Below are 22416 nucleotides of genomic sequence, written 5' to 3'. Positions count from 1 at the left end.
CCACTAGGCCACATGCTTTCTCTAAGGCTTCTCAAAACGCACAGTAAATTTATGAATAAAATTTTCCACTACCAAATCAGCCCCGTTTATTTTCAGTGCTATTTTAAAATATTTTAAAATTGAATAACTTATGATATTAACACTGGTTGGCAGAGAGGATTTTAATTTTTTCAAAACTAAAAAATAATAATAATGTTGGTATTTGTTAAGCACTTACTAGGTGCTTACTAGGTGCTCGGCACTGTTCTAAGCGCTGGGGGAGATACAGGGTCATCAGGTTGTCCCATGTGGGGCTCACACACTTTTAATCCCCATTTTACAGATGAGGGAACTGAGGCACAGAGAATTTAAGTGACTTGCTCACAGTCACACCGCTGACAAGTGACAGAGCCAGGAGTCAAACTCATGACCTCTGACACCGAAGCCCAGGCTCTCATTGGGATTATTTATGTCGGAAGAGAAGGTTAACGAGTCATTTCTGGTATACTACAAAAAAAGTTTATCCAAGACTACAAGGGAGAGTTCAGGGGGGAAAGGATGGAAGAAGTTCTCAGCTTCTGGGGCAGATTTCCAAGGAACACTGGGGAATCTTCTTCTGATGGAGAATTTAAAAATATACTTAGATAACCATCAATCCTGGATGCATTAGTCATTCATCTGCTGAGAGGCAGGAATCTAAACACATAATAATATCATGGACTTTATTAAGCCCTTTTATACTAAAGGCTAGAGCTAATGCATGGGTCTCAAATTGGACACTGTCCCTTTCCCACATTAGGCTCAAAAATCTCTCCTAGTCCTATTTCACAGATGAGGAAACGGGGGGTCGAGAGAGATTAAGTAACTTTCCTAAGGTCATACAGCAGACTAGTGGTACATTTGGGACTAGAACCCAGGTCTCCAAACTCCCAGCCCTCTGCTCATTTTTTTTCTTTTTTTTTTAATGGTATTCATTATCACTTACTATGTGTCAGGCACAGTTTTAAGTGCTGGGGTTGATTTAAGCTAATCAGGTTGAACACAATTTCCACATGGGGCTCACAGTCTTAATCCCCATTTTACAGATGAGGTAACTGAGGCACAGTGATGCTAAGTAACTTGCCCAAAGTCACCCAGCAGACAAGTGGCAGAGCCGGAATTAGAACCCAAGTTCTTCTGACTCCCAGGCCCACGCTCTATCCATTAGGCCATGCTGCTTCTCTACCTAGACCTTTTCATCAAGACCGTGCTGCCTTCCCATACTACACCCTAAAAAACTTTTCCAGTTCTATGACTAGATAACTGGAGGTATTGCTTAGGTATTCATTAATTAATTCATTCACTCATTCAACCATATTTATTGAGCGCTTACTGTGTGCACAGCACTGTACTAAATGTTTGGAAAGTACAATTCAGCAATAGAGACCATCCCTGCCCACAACGGGCTTACAGTCTAGAAGGGGGGAAACAGACATCAAAACAAGTAAATATGCACCAATAGCATAAATATAAATAAATAGAATTATAGATATATACACATCAAAACAAGTAAACAGGCAATAATATAAATAGAATTATAGATTTGTACAAATATACACAAGTGCTGTGGGGCGGGGAAGAGGGGTAGAGCAAAGGGAGCTAGTTGGGGCAATGGGGAGGGGAGGTAGAGCTGAAGAAAAGGGGGGCTTAGTCTGGGAAGGCCTCTTGAAGAGGTGAGCCTTCGGTAGGGCTTTGAAAGGGGGAGGTGTGATTGTGTGGTGGATACGAGGAGGAGGGCATTCTAGTCCAGAGGTAGGATGTGGGCCAGGGATCGACAGTGGGACAGTCGAGACTGAAGCACAGTGAGAAGGTTAGCACCAGAGGAGCGGAGTGTAAGGGCTGGGATGTAGAAGGAGAGAAAGGAGATGAGGTAGAAGGGGGCAAGGTGATGGAGAGCTTTGAAACCAACAGTGAGGAGTTTTTGCTTGATATGGAGGTTGATAGGCAACCACTGGAGATTTTGGGGTAGATGGTACTAGAGAAATTATTGCAATATGTTAATATAAATTCCACACACAGCCAAGGTAAGCAAGACAAATCCCTTTTTAAAATTCTCAATTCCACTAATGCTACGTGGGAGAGTAATAAAACATAAATCTAATTCTGCATTTAGAACCTAAAGAGAAATAAAACTTATTGGTCAATGTGAAAATGAAAGTAGCCTACATATGTTACAACATGCCATTAATGAAAAATCTGTCTTTCTGCATATAAAGGTGTGTTTGAAAATTAGTCATGGAATCAGCCCAAATTGATGAAAAATTTCATTAATACTGAACTCAAAAAACACCAAGTACCTTCTTTAGTTAATGATCGAAATGTAAATAAACAACAACTCAATGATATTTATTGAGCCCTTTCTGGTGCAGAACACTGTATTAAGTGTTTGGGAGACTACAATACAGAGTTGGAAGACATGTTCTCTGCCTACAATGAGCTTACTGTAAGACTAGATAGAGCACCGCAACAACTGAAACATTAGCATGAACCCTCCCCCAGAAATTATACAGCGTATCATATTGCAGCACTGAATGGAAACAAGCACAGGGCATAGTTTACTAATGCTCATGAAAGGGCCACTTATTATGCAAAGAAGGCTAAAGTACAAATTAATTCAAGGAGTGGCATGACGTAGTCGATAGAGCACAGGCCTGAGAGTCAGAAGGTCATGGATTCTAATCTCAGCCCCGCTATGTGTCTGCTGGGTGCTTGAGCAAATCATTTCACTTCTCTGGGCCTCAGTTTTCTCATCTGCAAAATGGGGACTGAGACTGGGAGCCCCCCATGGGACAGAGACTGTGACCAACCCAATTTGCTTGAATTCACCTCAGAGCTTAGTACAGTACCTGGCATATAGTAAGCACATAACAAATACCACAATTATTATTATATGATTAGGATATAAATAAATCAAAACAATTTACCAGATTACAGAGAACATTTACTAGTCTACTCTCCTCTCAGGGAACCACAGGTAATAGGATCAACCAGCATTAATTACCTCTCACAAATCTCCAAAATAATAATTCCTTGAATTTTTAGAGTACTTTCATTTTTCCAGAGCACTTTGATTGGATTATTTCACTTTATCCTTAATTTCCTCACCTGTAAAATGGGGAATATCTGTTCTTGCTCCCCCAAAGACTGAGAAACACGTGGCTTAGGGATTGTATCTGATCTGACTGTACTGAATCTGAATCTGAATCTGTACTGATCTGACTGTACCAGTGCTAGCACAAAGCTTGGTTGACAGTAAGTGAATAACAAATACCAAAATTATCACCACTCTGTGAAAACCACCTCCTGAGTCTCTAACAAAAACATAAATGCCTCTTTCATGAGACTCAATGGCATACGGTCATCCTTATCCTTTCAGGTACAATTATTGCTTGCTGTGTGACCTTGGGCAAGTCACTTAAATTCAGTAGTCTCCAGTAAGCTCATTGTGGGCAGGGATTGGATCTGCCAACTCCATTGTACTACTATACTCCAACTTAAGTACAGTGCTTCACGGACTCAATAAATAAATACCATTGATGATGACGATGATCAATCAAGAAAGATTTATACTACTGGTTTCTTTCTTCACTGGCCTTTATGTTTAACCTTCCTTCCATGTTCATTAGGGTCTGGAAATTAAAAGGAATCCCTGAATAGAAAATCACACATTTCAGCAGGAGAATTCACACTTGGCTGAACATAGTGCACCAACACTTATAAAGAGGCATAACATAACATTATTTTATTATACAAAAAGAACTTGCCAAGATCATTTCTCAATTTAATTACTTTAATGTACTCAATCAGTTCTCCCCCCATTCCTTATCCTCACACCTCTCCCACATCTCCCACTTCGTTTCTATCAGGCTAACCTACTCATTATGCTTCCTTCTTTTCTCTCATCATCAACCTCTTGTGCAAGACTGCCTCCTCCCTGGAATTTTCTCCCCAGTCACATCTGGCAAATCACTTCCTTCCCCACCTTCGATGCCCTTCTGAAAACAGAAGCAAGGTGGCTTAATTGAAAGAGCACAGCTCTGGAAGTCAGAGAACTTGGGTTTTAATTCCAGCTCTGTCATTTGCTTGCTGTTTAACTTTGGGCAAGCCACTTAACTTCTCTGTGCCTCAATTTTCTCAACTGTAAAATGGGGACTGAACGCCTGTTCTCCCTCCTACTTAGACTGTGAGCCCCCTATGGGACAGGGACTGTCTGTCCTCTCCTGGTTCTCCTCTTACCTCTCTGGCCGGTCATTCTCGGTCTCCTTCGCTGGAGCCTCCTCCCCCTCCCATCCTTTAACTGTTGGAGTTCCTCAAGGGTCAGTTCTTGGCCCTCTTCTGTTCTCCATTTACACTCACTCCCTCGGTGAACTCATTCGCTCTCACGGCTTTGACTACCATCTCTACGCAGATGACACGCAGATCTACATCTCCGCCCCTGTCCTCTCCCCCTCCCTTCGGGCTCGCATCTCCTCCTGCCTCCAGGACGTCTCCACCTGGATGTCGGCCCGCCACCTAAAACTCAACATGAGCGAGACTGAGCTCTTCATCTTCCCTCCCAAACCCGGTCCTCTCCCAGACTTCTCTATCACCGTGGATGGCACGACCATCCTTCCCGTCTCTAGGGCCCGCGATCTCGGTGTCGTCCTCGACTCGTCTCTCTCGTTCACCCCACACATCCTATCCGTTACCGAGACCTGCCGGTTTCACCTCTACAATATCGCCAAGATCCGCCCTTTCCTCTCCACCCAAACGGCTACCTTACTATTACGGGCTCTCGTTATATCCCGGCTAGACTACTGTGTCAGCCGTCTCTCTGACCTCCCTTCCTCCTCTCTCGCCCCGCTCCGGTCTATTCTTCACTCCGCTGCCCGGCTCATCTTCCCGCAGAGACGATCTGGGCATGTCACTCCCCTTCTTAAACAACTCCAGTAGTTGCCTATCGACCTCCGCTCCAAACAAAAACTCCTCACTCTAGGCTTCGAGGCTCTCCATCACCTTGCCCCTTCCTACCTCTCCTCCCTTCTCTCTTTCTACCGCCCACCCCGCACGCTCCGCTCCTCCGCCACCCACCTCCTCACCGTCCCTCGGTCTCGCCTATCCCGCCGTCGACCCCTGGGTCACGTCCTCCCGCGGTCCTGGAACGCCCTCTCTCCTCACCTCCACGAAACTGATTCTCTTTCCCTCTTCAAAACCCTACTTAAAACTCACCTCCTCCAAGAGGCGTTCCCAGACTGAGCTCCTCTTCTCCCTCTACTCCCTCTGCCATCCCCCCTTTACCTCTCCGCAGCTAAAGCCTCATTTTCCCCTTTTCCCTCTGCTCCTCCACCTCTCCCTTCCCATCCCCACAGCACTGTACTCGTCCGCTCAACTGTATATATTTTCGTTACCCTATTTATTTTGTTAATGAATTGTACATCGCCTCGATTCTATTTAGTTGCCATTGTTTTTACGAGATGTTCTTCCCCTCGACTCTGTTTATTGTCATTGTTCTCGTCTGTCCGTCTCCCCCGATTAGACCGTAAGCCCGTCAAACGGCAGGGACTGTCTCTATCTGTTGCCGACTTATTCATCCCAAGCGCTTAGTACAGTGCTCTGCACATAGTAAGCGCTCAATAAATACTATTGAATGAATGAATGTCTGTACTTGTACCTACCCCAGCACTTGGAACAGCATTTGACATATAGTAAAAGTGTTTTTAAAATAATATATTTTTTTTAAATCCCATTTCTTCTAGAAGGGCTTCCCTGATTAATCTCTCATCTCCCCACCCTTTTTTACCCTCTACTATCAAATCCAGCACCTTCCATGTCACCTAAGCACTTGGGTTCTTTGCCCCTTCATTCCTTACACTTGACTCATCTCTCTTTGTCTTTGACTCATCTTCCTCCTTCAACCTGAATATTCAGTTAGTCACCAAATCCTTTGAATTCTTTCCACATCTCCAGAATGTATTCCTTCCTCTCCATCCACACTGCTACCACTGCTACTAGTTCAAGCACTTTTTATACCCCACCTTGACTTCTACATCAGCCTCTCCCCTCTCTAATCCACATTTCACTCTGATGCCCAGATTGTTTTTTCTAAAATAATATTCTGGGTACATCTCCACACTCTTTAAATGCCTCCAATGGTTGCCCATCAATTTCCACAACAAGTAGAAACTCCTACCATCAGATTCAAGACATTGCCCACATGCTTCACTCCTCTAATACCAATCTACTCACAATCCCTCACTGCCACTTCACCTGCCATTGACCCTTTGCTAATGCCCTCCCTCCTGCCTAGAATTATTTCGCCTTACATATCTGACATACCAGTGCTCTCCCTCTCTTCAGAGCCCTCTATTAAAAAGCATACCTCCTTTGAAAAGCCTTCCCTGATTAACCTCTCTTCCCCATCCTATTTCCCATCCCGTTTGCATCACCGATGCATTTGGGTCTGTATCCCCTAGGCACTTATTCACCTCCTCTCTCCCCACAGCACTTATATACATAGCGTCACTTTATTGTCTTCCCCTGTTCTGTAGGCTCCTAGAAGGCAGGGATCTTGTCTTCCACAGGGCTCTCCACAAAGTACATAATAAATAGCATCAACTGATTGATTAGCACTTATGTAAATACCTTTAAGCTCAGTTGCTCCCCCTTACCTTTAATTTCTTTCAACGTCCATCTGTTTCATTAGATTTTAAGTTTCTTGAGGGGAGGGATCATACTATAGTGTACCTAAATATTGTATTTTCCCAAATGCTTAGTACACTGTTCTGCACATATTAAGTGCTCAGTAAATACCACTGATTGATAGGGAATCGTGTCTACCAACTCTTCTGTACACTTCGAAGTGCTCAATACGGGGCTCTGCAAAGACTAGGGGCTCAGCAAAGACTACTTATTTATTGACTGCAACAGTCTCTTCCTGGTATCTCCCTACTGCCTGTCTCTCCCACTCTTGTCCATCCTGGCTGCAGAACAAAACTCATCATTTTGATCCCATCACATGCTTCCTCAAAGATCTCCATTAGGAGTTCTGTCACATCTTCCATAAAGTTAAAACATTTGGCCTTTGGCTTATAGGTCCTCTATCAGTTGGCTCTCTAAATTAAGGACTATCCAAACCTTCCTCAAGTTTTCTGTTCTGCCTAAATCAACTTCACCACCATCCAATTAAGTCACTTTATTTTGCCACTTCCAGTGTGTGGCTCCTATCACTCTCCCTGTCTGGAATGCTCTCGCAGGTTGCTCCCTTCTTTCAAGTTCCTCTTAAGATCCTGACAGCGAAGCAGCGTGCCATAGTGGATAGAGCACACGCCTGGGAGTCAGAAGGACCTGGGTTTGCATCGCAATTCCACCACCTGTCTGCTGTGTGACCTTGGGCAAGTCATTTCACTCCTTTGTGCCTCAGTTAGCTCATCTACAAAATGGGGATTAAGACTGTGAGCCCCACGTGGACTGTGTCCAATCTTGTATCTACCGCAGTGCTTAGTACAGTGTCTGACACATAGTAAGTGCTTAACAAATACCATAAAAAAGAGATTTCCCTCTCTTGCACAAAGCCAGCCCCCCCCACTCCCCTGCTGATACTTCAGCACTTTGGTGGTCACACAAACTTCTGACCATTGGCTTCAGGGCTCTCCACCAGCTTGCTCCTTTTTAGCTATCTTTGGTTCTACTACACAACCACCTCTTGATCCCTAGCAAGTCTCCTAACTGTACCTCACTCTCAAGTTTCCTACTTGTGTCCATTTGTTCACCACATTCCCTCCTCTGGAAATGCCCTCCCCCACTCAGCGTCACCAAAACATATCCCTCTCTTCCTTTGAAGACCTCCACCAGGAGGCATTTCCTGAGTAACCCCCGCACCTCCTGAGAAAGCCGTCACAGGGCTCATGAGTTTATGCTATTTATATATGTTCTTTTCTCCTATATATGGTACATTTGTTGATTTAGGTCTTATTCCTACATGAGGTTATGAACTCTCTGAAGGTAGGAATAATGTGTTTTACCTCTTTTGGGTATTCTCCAAGTACCTAGAACAGCCTCTCCATTTACAACACTCTTCTTTTAGTGACCCTCTGTTATTGAATTTTAATGGTAGTAATTTTTTAGAGTGGTTCTCACTTTGGGATATAGTTCTAAAATTTGTCTTGATTCAAATACCACTCTTCCTATACTCCTCAAACTCTGAAGTACTGTAGCTGATTTCAATAGAGGGATACACCCCTCTTCAATATAGCACTGAAACTGACAGATCTTAATATAGATAAGAAATCCCCTCTAGACTGTGAGCCCTTGTGGGCAGGGTTTGTCTCTCTTTATTACTGTAGTGCACTTTCCAAATGATTAGTACAGTGCTCTGCACAGTAAGCGCTCAATAAATATGACTGAATGAATGATTGAATGAATGAAAGTCTTTAGGTGGCTGGCCCAAAGTGTCTTTTTTACACACCCAAGAAGTATCTAATTCAAAATATCATGTTTATTACATTATATTGATTTGCTACATATTTACATTGTTATTTGATTATATATCTATATGGCTTTTTTTGTTTTGGTCAATTGTGGGATCATGGAAATGCAATAATGGACTATGCATTATGTCCTATGGAAAACTCTACTGTTTCACAATCTTTTGCTTAGCATGATTTTTTAGGTCCTATATAGGAGTGCCACCCAGGATATAGCTGGATATAGCAGTACAAGTCTCTACACAAAGTAAATGCAGAGCCCTGTTCTAGGAGCCAGGGCGCCATGCAACCATTGCCATTCCAGTCCAATAAGAATCATGGATACTGATTTTGGACATAGCTATAATGAACTACATGCTGCATTTCTATTACTTATGCCCTTGCACTTCTTTTAAACTATATGCCTGTGTTCTTATATGTGTTTGTCTTTCCCACTGCAAAGTCAGGGAACTTATATCTTACTTTGTATTGACTTCAGTTCTCAAATTACATCACTAGTAAGGTCATGACTAAGTTCACGGTACAAGTCATGTGCATGTGACTGACTAAAGTATTTATTTTGGAACTTATTATATAAGTTCAATTTAGTAGATTATTTATTGAACAGCAGCAAGGCCTAGTGCAGAAACGATCTGGGCATGTCACTCCCCTTCTTAAACAACTCCAGTGGTTGCCTATCGACCTCCGCTCCAAACAAAAACTCCTCACTCTAGGCTTCAAGGCTCTCCATCACCTTGCCCCTTCCTACCTCTCCTCCCTTCTCTCTTTCTACCGCCCACCCCGCACGCTCCGCTCCTCTGCCGCCCACCTCCTCGCCGTCCCTCGGTCTCGCCTATCCCGCCGTCGACCCCTGGGTCACGTCCTCCCGCGGTCCTGGAACGCCCTCCCTCCTCACCTCCGCCAAACTGATTCTCTTTCCCTCTTCAAAACCTTACTTTAAAATCACCTCCTCCAAGAGGCGTTCCCAGACTGAGCTCCTCTTCCCCCTCTACTCCCTCTGCCATCCCCCCTTTACCTCTCCGCAGCTAAAGCCTCATTTTCCCCTTTTCCCTCTGCTCCTCCACCTCTCCCTTCCCATCCCCACAGCACTGTACTCGTCCGCTCAACTGTATATATTTTCGTTACCCTATTTATTTTGTTAATGAATTGTACATCGCCTTGATTCTATTTAGTTGCCATTGTTTTTACGAGATGTTCTTCCCCTTGACGCTGTTTAGTGCCATTGTTCTTGTCTGTCCGTCTCCCCCGATTAGACTGTAAGCCCGTCAAACGGCAGGGACTGTCTCTATCTGTTGCCGACCTGTTCATCCCAAGCGCTTAGTACAGTGCTCTGCACATAGTAAGCGCTCAATAAATACTATTGAATGAATGAATGAATAGTGGAAAGAGCAGGAGCCTGGGAGTCAGAGAACCTGGGTTCTAATCCTGGCTCTGCCAACTGCTTGCTGTGTGACCCTGGGCAAGTCACTTCACTTCTCCATATCTCCATTCCTTTGTCCTCCCTCCTACTTAGGCTGTGAGTCCCATGCAAGACAGAGACTATGTCCAACCTAATTCACTGGTATCTACCCCAGCGCAGAGAACAGTATTTGACACATACTAGGCGCTTAGCAAATACCGCATAAAAATAAATAATATTGCTTCTGTAGTTCCACAATGATAATCAAAGCAGCATGGCTAAGTGGAAAGAGCCCAGGCTTGGGAATCAGAGGTCATGGGTTCGAATCCTGACTCTGCCACTTGTCAGCTGTGTAACTGTGGGCAGGTCATTTAACTTCTCTGTGTCTGAGTTACATCATCTGTAAAATGGGGATTAACTGTGAACCTCACGTGGGACAACCTGATTACCCTGTATCTACCCCAGTGCTTAGAACAGTGCTCTGCACATAGTAAGCGCTAAACAAATACCAACATTAGTAGTAGTAGTAGTATTCTAATTACGAGATGAGAGGCCCTGTGTAATAAGGGCAAATTTCTTAACTTTTTACTCAGATCCATTTTTATGTTATAATTTGAAAATTAATAAGCAATAAAAACTTGTCAGCAAAATTTTAGCAGTTTTACTTTCTCTAACTAAAGTGAAAGTCTTACTGTATCCTGATCTTAATAAATGGAATTCAGGAGTCAACTTATTGGCTTTTCTGCATGTAATTCTTTGTGTATAAACTACTATCATTTCATCCTTATAAGGGAAGAAAAGGCACAAAGGAAAGACCGCTGCAAATTCATCAGCACAACTGTGCTAAGGAAAAAAATGGCACATGTGAACATTATATAAACAGTCACGTACTTCTTGGGGAAAATATACAAACTTGGTTCACTTGTGCCACTGTTAGCCTAAATTTCATACTGAAATTGGAATTTTTTATCTGCAAGTCATCCCATCATAAGGACTCAATCGATGGCATTAACAGAGCACTTACTGTGAGCAGAGCACTGTACTAGTTGCTTGGGAGAGTACAGTACAACAGAGGTGGTATGTGAATTCCCTGCCCACAAGGAGCTTATAATCTAGAGGGGAAGAGGGCCATTAAGATAAATTAAGGATCTATACATAAGTGCTCAGGGGCTGAGGGTGAGGTGAATATCAAGCGCTTAAAGGGTTCAGATCACATAGACTCCCTATTAAATTTGTAAGTTTTTTACTCCACAGTCCTTTCTGGCTACTCCTTCCAAGGGGCCGACATCCTGGTACAGCCTGTCCAACAAACTCTGATTAGACTACTGTATCAGTTTCCTCCTTACTGATCTTTCTGCTTTCAGTCTCTCCCCTCTTCAACCATAATTCATTTTGCTGCCCAGAGGATTCTTTCAAAATGTTGTTCTGCACATCTCCCCACTCCTCAAAAACCTTCAATGGTTAGCCATTCCTCCTAGCTATCATTAGCTTTAAGGCCCTCTAGCAGTCTCCCCTCACTACTCATCTATTCTCTTCCCCACTACACCCCACAATGTTCCTAATCACGGTGCCTCATTCTCATCGTTCTCCCCCGCAGACTGTAAGTTCCCCTCTAGACTGTGAGTTCGCTATGGGGAGGGGATTTGTCGATTATATTGTACTCTCCCAAGCACTTAGTACAGTGGTCTGCACACAGTAAGCACTCAATAAATATGATTGATTGATTACTCTCACCTCCAGCACCTTTGCTCAAGCCCTTCCTACTGTCAGAAACTCCCTCTCCCTCCATCTCTAGCAGGCTGCATCTTCAAAAGCTACAAGCCTTCAAGAGGCCTTCCATGATCTATTTTTCTTCTTCCCAGATCCCAGTTTCCCCATTACCATTTTAACACTTTTGTGTCACCTAATGCTTTCAACATCACCTGATGCACATAACTTTCACACTCCACTTTTTAAACACTTACTCCTTCTCAATCTTTTTCACAGGCTCCCCTTCTGCCTCCCACTCCTTAATAATAATAATATTGGTATTTGTTAAGTGCTTACTATGTGCAGAGCACTGTTCTAAGCACTGGGGTAGATACAGGGTAATCAGGTTGTCCATGTGAGGCTCACAGTCTTAATCCCCATTTTGTAGATGAGGGAACTGAGGCACAGAGAAGTTAAGTGACTTGCCTACAGTCACACAGCTGACAAGTGGCAGGGCCAGGTTTGAACCCGTGACCTCTGACTCCCAAGCCCGTGCTTATTCCACTGAGCCACGCTGTGGAAGTCCCTTCAACGCTCAGTTCTGGATCTCCTTCTATTCTCCATCTACATCCATTTCCTTGGAGAACTCATTTGCTCCCATGGCTTCAATTACCAACCCTACATAAATGATTTTCAAATCTACTTCTCCAGCCCTGACCTCTCTCCTTCTCTATAATCTCACACTTCCTCCTGCCTTCAGGTCATCTCTACGTGGACGTCCTGCTGACATTTCAAAGTTATCATGTCCAAAACAGAGCTCTCCACCTTCCCACCAAAACCCTGTCCTCCCCGAGACTTTCCTATCACTGTAGAGGGAACCTTCAATCTCCTTTTCACAAGACTATAACTATGGCATTATTCTCAATTCATCTTCCCCATGAACTCACTCAATCTGTCAGGAAATACTGTCAGTTCTACCTTCAAAAGCATCTCTAGATTCTACCATTTCCTCTCATCTGAACTACTGTCACTGTGATTCAAGCACTTATCTTTTTCACAATGACTAATACATTAGCCTCCTTGCTGAGCTCCCTGCTTTCCCCACTTTGCTACCCAAATCGTTCCTCAAAAAACTATTCAGTTCACATCTCTCCACTCCTTAAGAACTTCCAGTTGTTAACCACCCAACTCCTCATTAAAGTGATATTCCTTATTATGAGCTTTAAAACACTCAATCAGCTGGCCCCCTCAATCAATCGATCAATGGCATTTATTGAGCGCTTACTGTGCAAAAAGCACTGTACTAAGCCTTTGGGAGAGAACATCATTAAAGAGTTGGAAGACACATTACCTGCCCCAAATGAGCTACCTTACCTCGCTGATTTCCTACTACAACCCAATTCACATGCTTCGCTCCTCCAACATCAACCTGTTCCTGTACCTCGATCTTATCTATGCTTGCCTTGCCCAAAATTTCCTTCTGGCCTGAAACTTCCTCCCCTTTCATATACAACACACCACCACTTTTCCTACCTTCAAAGCCTTATTCAAATTACATCTCCTCCAAGAGACCTTCCCCAACTACGAACTCATTTCCCCCTATTCCCTATCACTTCTGCTTCATCTATGCACTTGGATCTGTACCTTTTAAACACTTGATATTTACCTCACCTTCAGGCCCACAGCACTTATGCACATAGCTGTAATTTAATTTGTCTCTCCCTTCCTTCTGCCCCCCAGACTGTAAACTCCTGGTTGGCATGGTACATATCTATTGGTATTATCCACTCCCAAGCAGTTACTACAATGCTCAGCAAAGAGAAAGCGCTCAAAAAAATACCATTAATTACTCATTCACATATCCAACTTTCCATTTTCAGTTTCCTCCAATCTGTACAACATTTTGGATCTGTCTCCCCTATTGCAGTGTGAGCTTCTTGAGGACAGAGATTATGTTTTTTTAACTATACTGACCTCTCTCTCAAGCACTTAGTACATAGTTCTGCACACAAAAGATATTTTATAGAGAGAGAGACAGAGAAGGGGCAAATTTAAATAAAAACAAAGGAAATGTGCAACTCAATATACTGTACTTAAAATATACTGTGTGACAAGTCACTTCATTTCTCTGTGCCTCAGTTAACTCATCAGTAAAATGGAGATTAAGACTGTAAGCCACACAGTCCAACCTTATTTGTTTGTATTCACCCCAGTGCTTAGTACAGTGCCTGGCACATAGGAAGCCCTTAATAAATAGTGCAATTTTATTATGATTACAGTACAAGATTTGGGAGGTGGAGGCAAGGAGGCAGGCCGGCCGGCCAGACTTAGCAGTGAAGTGGTTCATGGGCTGTCGGAGTGGCAGGAGATGGGGTCTAGGGGCAAGCTGGAAGATGAACCAGAGACTGATGATCACGGCAGAAGGATGGCTGGGCCTACATAACACAGTCCACGGAACTAGAAAACCAGGCCAGAGGAGGACTCAGACTGCGTGGGAGATTATGAGTACCTTGTGGGACTGGTCTAGGTCCGATCTGATGAACTGGTATCTACCCCAGTACTCTGCTGAGGCTGAGGAACTCTCTGCTAGTTCCCAGCATCCTCTGTGTGCCAGCCACACTGCCTCCACAGGATCCAGTACTGGGCTCTCCTGTGCACCACCAAAGAGTCCCCATACCATCCTACTTTCCACCTCTCTGGCAGGAAAGAGAACATTTGCAGTGTGAAGCCTCCTACGGTGGGAAGGCTACAAGCGTGGCTTGGTGGTAAGAGCCAGGCTTGGGAGTGAGAGGTCATGGGTTCTAATCTCAGCTCCCTCACATGTCAGCTGTGTGACTTTGGGCCAGTCACTTAACTTCTCTGTGCCTCAGTTCCCTCATCTGTAAAATGGGGATTAAGACTGTAAGCCTCAAGTGGGACAACCTGATTACCTTAGAACAGTGATTGGCATGAAGTAAGTGCTTAACAAATGCCAACATTAGTATTATAATTAGTGGTGGTGTAGCTGTTTCTGTAGCTGGGGTATGTTGTGGCCTCTGAATGATGAGAAGCCTGAAATTCTGCTCCTCCAGCAACAGCTCCCTCTTGACTTCTGTGGTTATTTTGTGTATTGTGTATGATTTGTCCTCATCTTTTCCGTTGTTTTAATATTTTATTGATTCATTGCTCCCAATGTGTCTGTCTCAAGTCCTCCCCGACTTTTATTCATAGACTGTGAGCCTCTCCAGGGTCAGGGTTCAGATTTAAATTCCACTTGTATAGTCAGTCTTTTCTAGGATTCAGTACAGTGTTCTGCACACAGTAAGAAATGCCACCACAACTACAGTACAGCCGGGGCACTGTGGTGTGGTCACATCATGGATCCTGCATGTAAAAAAAATCATGTGCTGCACCCTTTCCCATCTATTCATTCATGACATGGCAAGCCCTGGCAGTAACACAGCAGTAGGTACAACAGACTACAAGTGGCGCTGCACGATCCACTAGCAGTTCAATCAGTTCCTCTATGGAGATTCTTGGTCTGGAAGACTCGGGACTGAGACTCATCTGCCATTCTCCAAATGAGACTTCATCATCATTTACAGGAAAATCAAATCTCAAAGTTTCCTACTGTCAACAAACCCCAAGTCTAGTCTTCAGGCCCCCCTGCATGACTCTTGGAAAAACTAATCAACACCTTTAAGAAAAATTACTATAGGTAGATTTTACCTTCAAACATCTTTCTCCCCCTCTCTGCCCCTCCAACCATCACCATTTTCTGGGACAAGTATACTCACAGTTGTATTTTTTATTTTTTATTCCTACATTAAAGATACAAGGAGGCAACTCTTTGGGTCACACTGTATTAACAAAATTCCATCTGTGGTTAAGCGCCTCAACCCTGACTTTGACAGGAATAAAAACTTCCTTTTTCTGATGCTTCCTGATCATTTCAAGCACTTACATGGTACATGAGATACAGTCAGTACATGATTCTGCAGGGCAATTTTCCTGGATACTTGCTTTGGGCCATACATATATAATACATTATGGGGCAATTTTGCTTTTAAGCCAATTTATTTCAAATAATTCCTTCTGAATTCTGGATCTCATGGCTCATGCTGTATGTAGGAATTATAGAAAATATACACTTCAGAGATTAAAGCAACAATATGTATGTCTAGATGCTGTCAATTTTCCATTTTTTACATGAAAATGCATTCTGAAGATATTTTAGATCTTTGTCACCTGCGGCCATTCTTACTCTACAGTTCTGCAAAGGTTTTCTCAAGTCCTTAAATAGTAATACCTCAAGTTTATAAAGCATCATCCCTGCCAAAGATGGTCAAATACGTTATCAGTGGCATTTTCTAGACTGTAAACCCGGTGTGGACAGGGATTGTCTCTCCTTATTGCTAAATTGTACTTTCCAAGCATTTAGTACAGTGCTCTGCACACAATAAGCACTAAATAAATATAAGTGAATGAATCAATTCTTCCCAAGAAGCTCAGAAGTCTGTTGGCCTGAAAGTCTCTTGCATACTACAATCCAGGATTCAAGTTTTAACTTGCAGTCTGGAATTCTGACCTTTAATGACACTGCCTCTGATGTTTACTTTTCATTTATGACCATGCTTGAGTTTAACTTTGTGGTTTCTGGGAATGAAACCAGGTGAGATTCCCTACCATTTAACCCTGATACTCAGAAAGCGAAAAGATAGATTCCACACGTAGACCCAATATGCAAATAGCACCTTCACCCTGATACTGAAAGCGAAAAGATAGATTTCCACCCGTAGACCCATTATGCAAATAGCATCTTCACCCTAGTTTTACAGGTAAATTTACTCATTCCTTATTGTTCTCCAAACTGTACAGAAATCCACAATGACCTCAACCAATACCGTGTCCAGACAGAGAGTGGAGGAGCTTACAGTTCCACTTTGAAAATGTTTTGAGGAATGAGACTCTGGAAGCTAGACCACCATGTATTTACTTATCTTCTACTCCTGACTCAATCTCACCTCGAAAAAACAAAACAAAAAAGGACTCGACGCTAAGCGACAAAATAATCGGGCGACCGTTCCACCGAGTAAGCGTCTTGACAAGACTAGTGGAATGTGGCTCCAGAGATTAGATGGACATGAGTATACATTTATAATTCTATATATTTATAATGATGCTACAGATGTCTGTCTTCCTCCTTCTAGACTATGAGCCCATTGTGGGCAGGGACTGTCTCTATCTGTTGCCGAACTGTACATTCCAAGTGCTTAGTACATTGCTCTGCACATAGTAAGCGCTCAATAAATGACTGAATGATTGAATGAATTGTACTTCTCAAGCGCTCAGAACAGTGCTCTGCACACAGTTAGAGCTCAATAAATACGATTGATTGAATTTACCATATACGCGTAGTGGTAAAAGCACAGGCCTGGGAAAGGTCATGGGTCCTTGGTCATGGGTCCATGGGTTCTAATTCTGACCCTGCCACTTGTCCACTGTAAATAATGTTGGTATTTGTTAAGCGCTTACTATGTGCCGAGCACTGTTCTAAGCGCTGGGGTAGACATAGGGGAATCAGGTTGTCCCACGTGGGGCTCACAGTCTTAATCCCCATTTTACAGATGAGGGAACTGAGGCACAGAGAAGTTAAGTGACTTGCCCATAGTCACACAGCCGACAAGTGGCAGAGCTGGGATTCGAACTCATGAGCCCTGACTCCAAAGCCCGTGCTCTTTCCACTGAGCCACGCTGCTTCTCACAGTATGACCTTGTATATAAATTTGATGTATAACTAATTTGAACTGGGAGTCAGGAAGTCACAGGTTCTCATTCCAACTCTGCCACTTGTCTGTGTGACCCTGGGCAAGTCACTCCACTTCTCAGTGCATCAGTCACCTCATCTGTAAAATGGAGATTGGGACTGTCAGCCCCACAGGGGGACGACGACGACAGGGGACTGCGTCCCACCCGATTTGATTGGATTCACCTCAGCGTTCAGTACAGTTCCTGGCCCATAGTAAGAGCTTAAGAGATTCATTTATTCATTCAATAGTATTTATTGAGCACTTACTATGTGCAGAGCACTGGACTAAGCGCTTGGAATGTGCAATTGGGCAACAGATAGTGACCATCCCTGCCCAATGACCGGCTCACAGTCGAAAAGGGGGGAGACGGATACTGACAGCAGAGCCAAAGAGAACAAAACAAGACCAGACAGCATCATCAAGATAAATAGAATCACGGAGATGTACACCTCATTAACAAAATAAATAGGGTGATAAATAATGTATACAAATGAGCACAGTGCTGAGGGGAGGGGAAGAGCAGGGGGAACTGTGAGCCCGTCTTTGGGGCAGGGATGGTCTCTATCTGTTGCCGAAAACGGGGGGAGACAGACAGCACAGCCAAAGAGAGCAAAACAAGACCAGACAGCATCATCAAGATAAACAGAATCAGGGAGATGTATACCTTATTAACACAATAAATAGGGTGATAAATAATATATACAAATAAGCACAGTGCTGAGGGAAGGGGAAGGGGGAAGAGCAGAGATAACTATGAGGCCGTCACTGGTCAGGGATAGTCTCTATTTGTTGCCGAATTGTGGATTACAAACTCTTAGTCCAGTGCTCTGCACACAGTAAGCGCTCAATAAATGAATGAAAGGGGGGGCTCCATCTTGGAAGGGTTCCTGGAGGAGGCGAGGTCTCAGCAGGGGAAGAGAGATCGATTATCCAAGGGTCGGCAGGGGATTTGCAAAGAATTGGGGGGGGGGGGCGGGGACATCCTACTGAGAGCTCACCTCCTCCAAGAGGCCTTCCCAGACTGAGCTCCCCCTTTTCTCCCCCTCTCCATTCCCTCCCCCTTCCCCACCCCTCAGCTAAGTCCCCTTTCCCTCTGCTCCTCCCCCGGTCCCCTCCCCTCAGAACTGTGCTCGTTTGTAGATATTTTTATTATCCTATTTATTTTGTTAATGAGGTTTACATCCCCTTGATTCTATTTATTGTGATAGTGGTGTCTTGTTTTTGTCCGCCTCTCTCCCCCGATTAGACTGTGAGTCCGTCATTGGGCCGGGCTGGTCTCTATCTGTTGCCGACTTGTCCATTCCAAGCGCTTAGCCCAGTGCTCTGCACATAGTATGCGCTCAATAAATACTGCTTCTACTAATAAATAATGTTGGGATTGGTTAAGCGCCTACTACGTGCAGAGCACTGTTCTAAGCGCCGGGGGAGATACAGGGCAATCAGGTTGTCCCACGTGAGGCCCACCGTTTTCATCTCCATTTTCCAGAGGAGGTCACTGAGGCCCAGAGAAGTCTTCCCCTCTTCAAAACCCTACTTAAAGCTCACCTCCTCCAAGAGGCCTTCCCAGATTGAGCTCCCCTTTTCCCTCTGCTCCCTCTACCCCCCCTCACCTCTCCGCACTAAACCCTCTTCTCCCCCTCTTTCCCTCTGCTCCTCTCCCTCTCCCCCTCTCCTTAGCACTGTACTCGTCTGCTCAACCGTATATATTTTCATTACCCTATTTATTTTGTGAATGAGATGTACATCACCTTGATTCTATTGATTTGCTATTGTTTTAATGAGATGTTCTTCCCCTCGAATTCTATTTATTGCCATTGTTCTTGTCTGTCTCCCCCGATTAGGCTGTAAGCCCGTCACTGGGCCGGGATGGTCTCTGTTACTGATTTGTCCATTCCAAGCGCTTAGTCCAGTGCTCTGCACATAGGAAGCGCTCAATAAATACTGTTGAATGAATGGATGAATGAAGTGGCTTGGCCACAGCGGCTAAGCGGGGATTGGAACCCAGGAGCTCTGCCTCCCAAGGCCGGGCTCTTGCCACTGAGCCACGCCGCTTCTCTCTTGAATGAGCGAGTCGTCCGGGGGGGGGCTGCCGGGGAGCGGCCCCGCTCCGGGGCGGTGCCTGTCTGGGGGGAGCAACGCCGGTGTCCGCCCGCCCCGGAGCCCCCTCCCTCCCCTCCCCTCCTCTCCCGGAGCCCCCCGCCCACCTCGCCCTCCCTCGGGAGAAGGGAATCGGAGCGGCCGCGCCGGACGGAGCCGCCGCTGGCAGGGGACGGACCGAGGGCAGCGCCCAGGGAGGACGAGGGTGAGCACGCCTGCCGCTCGGGCTCCGGCTCCGGCTCCTTCCTCCCCCGGGGCGGCACTTACACCACGGCTCTGGAGATGATCCAGGACACCATCTTCCCGGGCTCCGGCCCCGCCGCCCGCGCGGTGGGTCGCTGCACCCCGGCGGGCCGGTCCTGGTTCGGCCTCCCCGCGGCCGGTCCTGGCTCGGCCTCCCCGCGGCCGGTCCTGGCTCGGCCTGCGCGCGGCCCTGGGAGGGGACGATGCTGCCACCGCCAGCCCAGCCCAGCCTCCCCGCGGGCCCGTCCCCTCCCTCCCTTCCTCTCCTTTCCCCTCCCCTCGCTCGGTCGGTCCCTCCCCGGGCCGGGCCGGGCCGAGCCGGGCCGGGCCGAGCGGGGCCCCGCCCCTGCGCTCCGAGGACGGGAGGCGGCGACCGGCTCGGGCCGCCCGAGGCCCCGCGGCCCGGTCCTCCCTCCCTCGCCCGGGCAACTCCGGCCTGCTCGGCGGGGACAGGACGGTCGGAGGCCGGCTCGCAGGACGGTGCTTGGCCCATTGTAAGCGCTTACCAAATACCACCATTATCATTAATTATTATCATTATTATCATTTCGGGACGGGCCTCAGAACCCCGGGAGCTTGGCCCTCCCCCCCAGGGCAGGGACCCCTGTCCCTTGTAGGCCCCCCTCCCCGCCGAAACGTTCAGGGCCCGTCGTCGGGCAGGGCTGGGCCCCATCTGTTGCCGGATTGTCCGTTCCAAGCGCTCAGTCCAGTCCTCTGCCCGTAGTAAGTGCTCAGTAAATAGGATCGAACGGAAAAGCCAAGATTCGACAGCCCCCAAACTGTGGGATTTGAGCAGAAAAGATGACGGAGGGTCGGTGTGGGAGAGCGCGCCCAAATTACTGTGCAGCCGTGGTAATCATAGGCCGCCGGCCGGAGGGAAGCAGGGTATGTAAATGCCACTTCGTATGATGATGATAATAATAATAATAATAAACAATAATAACACTCTGTCATCTTTTCATCTGAGCATCCCCAAGCCCATTCTACAGAGGTATGCTCCTTGGGGCTTGCCCAGAATGATCCTGACAGTCAGGGTTGTCTAAAAAATGGCGCTTTCAACGTGATTCCCTCCCCCACAATTTTGTGGGTCCAAAGGCAGGGGAGGAAATTCCCCTGTTGCTGAAATGCCGAAGGCAGGCTTGAGACCCCTTCCTTCTCTCCCAGAGTCGCATATAGACGTGGGATAGGAGAGGTGAGGGGGCGAGGATAGCTCTCCTCTCCCCCCTCCAGCTCTCTGCTGTCCACCATTTCAGCCTCAACCCCAGGGAAGAACTATATCCACATACCCCACCCCGAGGTAATGAGACACCTTTAGTAAACCTCAGAAGTAGTGGATCTTCTTCTCTCTCCCACTAGTAACTCTGCCCCAGGGTTTGACTCACCCCTAACAGTTGGGTGATGGGATAGCCACAGACCACTGGGGAGGGGCTAACCATAGTTTGAGTCACGCTAGCCTAAAACTTAGGTATGCAAACTGTCCCTTTTCCTTAGCGAGGCCAAGTGTCCGCTCATTTCCGAGCTCCATGGAGACCCTCGATAAAGCATTTAAATTGCAAATGCATTTATAATTTAGAGCGAGTTGAATTTAAAACTCTGGATCCACTACCAGAACGATTGCAGATGGAGGTGTGGGGCGTCCTGGGAGAGATGTCTCCAGGGTGTCGCTATGGTTCGGAGACCACTCGATGGCATAAGAGAACACAAGACGAGTATTTAAAAGGTACATGCCCGGCTTATTTATATCAGGCGAATGTGAATAGAGAACGGGCCTGGGAGTCAGAAGGCCATGGTTTCTAATCCCGGCTCCACTGCTTGTCTGCTGTGTGACCTTGGGCAAGTCACTTGACTTATCTGTGCCTCAGTTGCCTCATCTGTAAAATGGGGCTTGAGACTGTGAGCCCTATAGGGGACAGGGACTGTGTCCAACCTGATTGTTTGTGTCTACCCCAGCACTCAGTATAGTACAGTACAGTGCCTGGCACAGAGTAAGTAACAAATACCTTAGTTATTATCACTGTTAGCCTAGAGGAGTGGCTCTTCAATATGTTTTGAACAAAAGGAGAGGAGCAACCAGAAAAAAATGTGGAAGTCACTGTTAGAGAAGCAGTGTGACCTAGTGGAAAGAGCCCGGGCCTGGAAGTCAGAGAACCTGGCTTCTAATCCAGGCTCTGCCACTTACCTACTGTGTGACCTTGGGTAAGTCACATAACTTTTCTGTGCCTCAGTTTCGTCAGCTCTAAAATCAGGATTCAATACCTGTTTTCCCCCCTACTTAGACTGTGAGCCCCATGTGGGACTTGCAGTGTGGCTCAGGGGAAAGAGCCGGGGCTTTGGAGTCAGAGGTCATGAGTTCGAATTCCAGCTCTGCCACTTGTCAGCTGTGTGACTGTGGGCAAGTCACTTCACTTCTCTGTGCCTCAGTTACTTCATCTGTAAAATGGGGATGAAGACTGTGAGCCCCATGTGGGACAACCTGATGACCCTGTGTCTACCCCAGCGCTTAGAACAGTGCTCTGCACATAGAAAGTGCTTAACAAATACCAACATTCTGTCTACCCTAGTGCTTAGTATAGTACTTGGCACAGAGTAAGGACTTAATGAGCACCACAGTTACAATTATTATTATTAGGGTGATGCTGGCTAATGAGTGTCCAGTAAAACATGCAGTAATTGTTCAGTCATCAGCAAAAGGGCAAGTATTAGATAAAAGGGTTTCTAA

At 45.8% G+C, this 22416-nt stretch overlaps 1 protein-coding gene across 1 annotated transcript in view; it reads right to left on the bottom strand.

Moving 5' to 3' along the window:
- REEP3 (receptor accessory protein 3) overlaps positions 1 to 19921 on the bottom strand; it is a 134761-nt gene extending 114840 nt beyond the window's left edge. The window contains exon 1 of the mRNA XM_029060604.2: positions 19722 to 19921. Within this exon, the coding sequence (XP_028916437.1) occupies positions 19722 to 19753 (32 nt within the window). The 5' untranslated portion in view covers positions 19754 to 19921. The remainder of the gene's footprint in view (positions 1 to 19721) is intronic.
- Positions 19922 to 22416: the final 2495 nt, after the last annotated feature.

Source organism: Ornithorhynchus anatinus, chromosome 3 (genome assembly GCF_004115215.2).
Source record: "Ornithorhynchus anatinus isolate Pmale09 chromosome 3, mOrnAna1.pri.v4, whole genome shotgun sequence".
NCBI classification, from domain to species: Eukaryota; Metazoa; Chordata; class Mammalia; order Monotremata; family Ornithorhynchidae; genus Ornithorhynchus; species Ornithorhynchus anatinus.
This window is presented reverse-complemented; position numbering and strand designations above follow the sequence as displayed.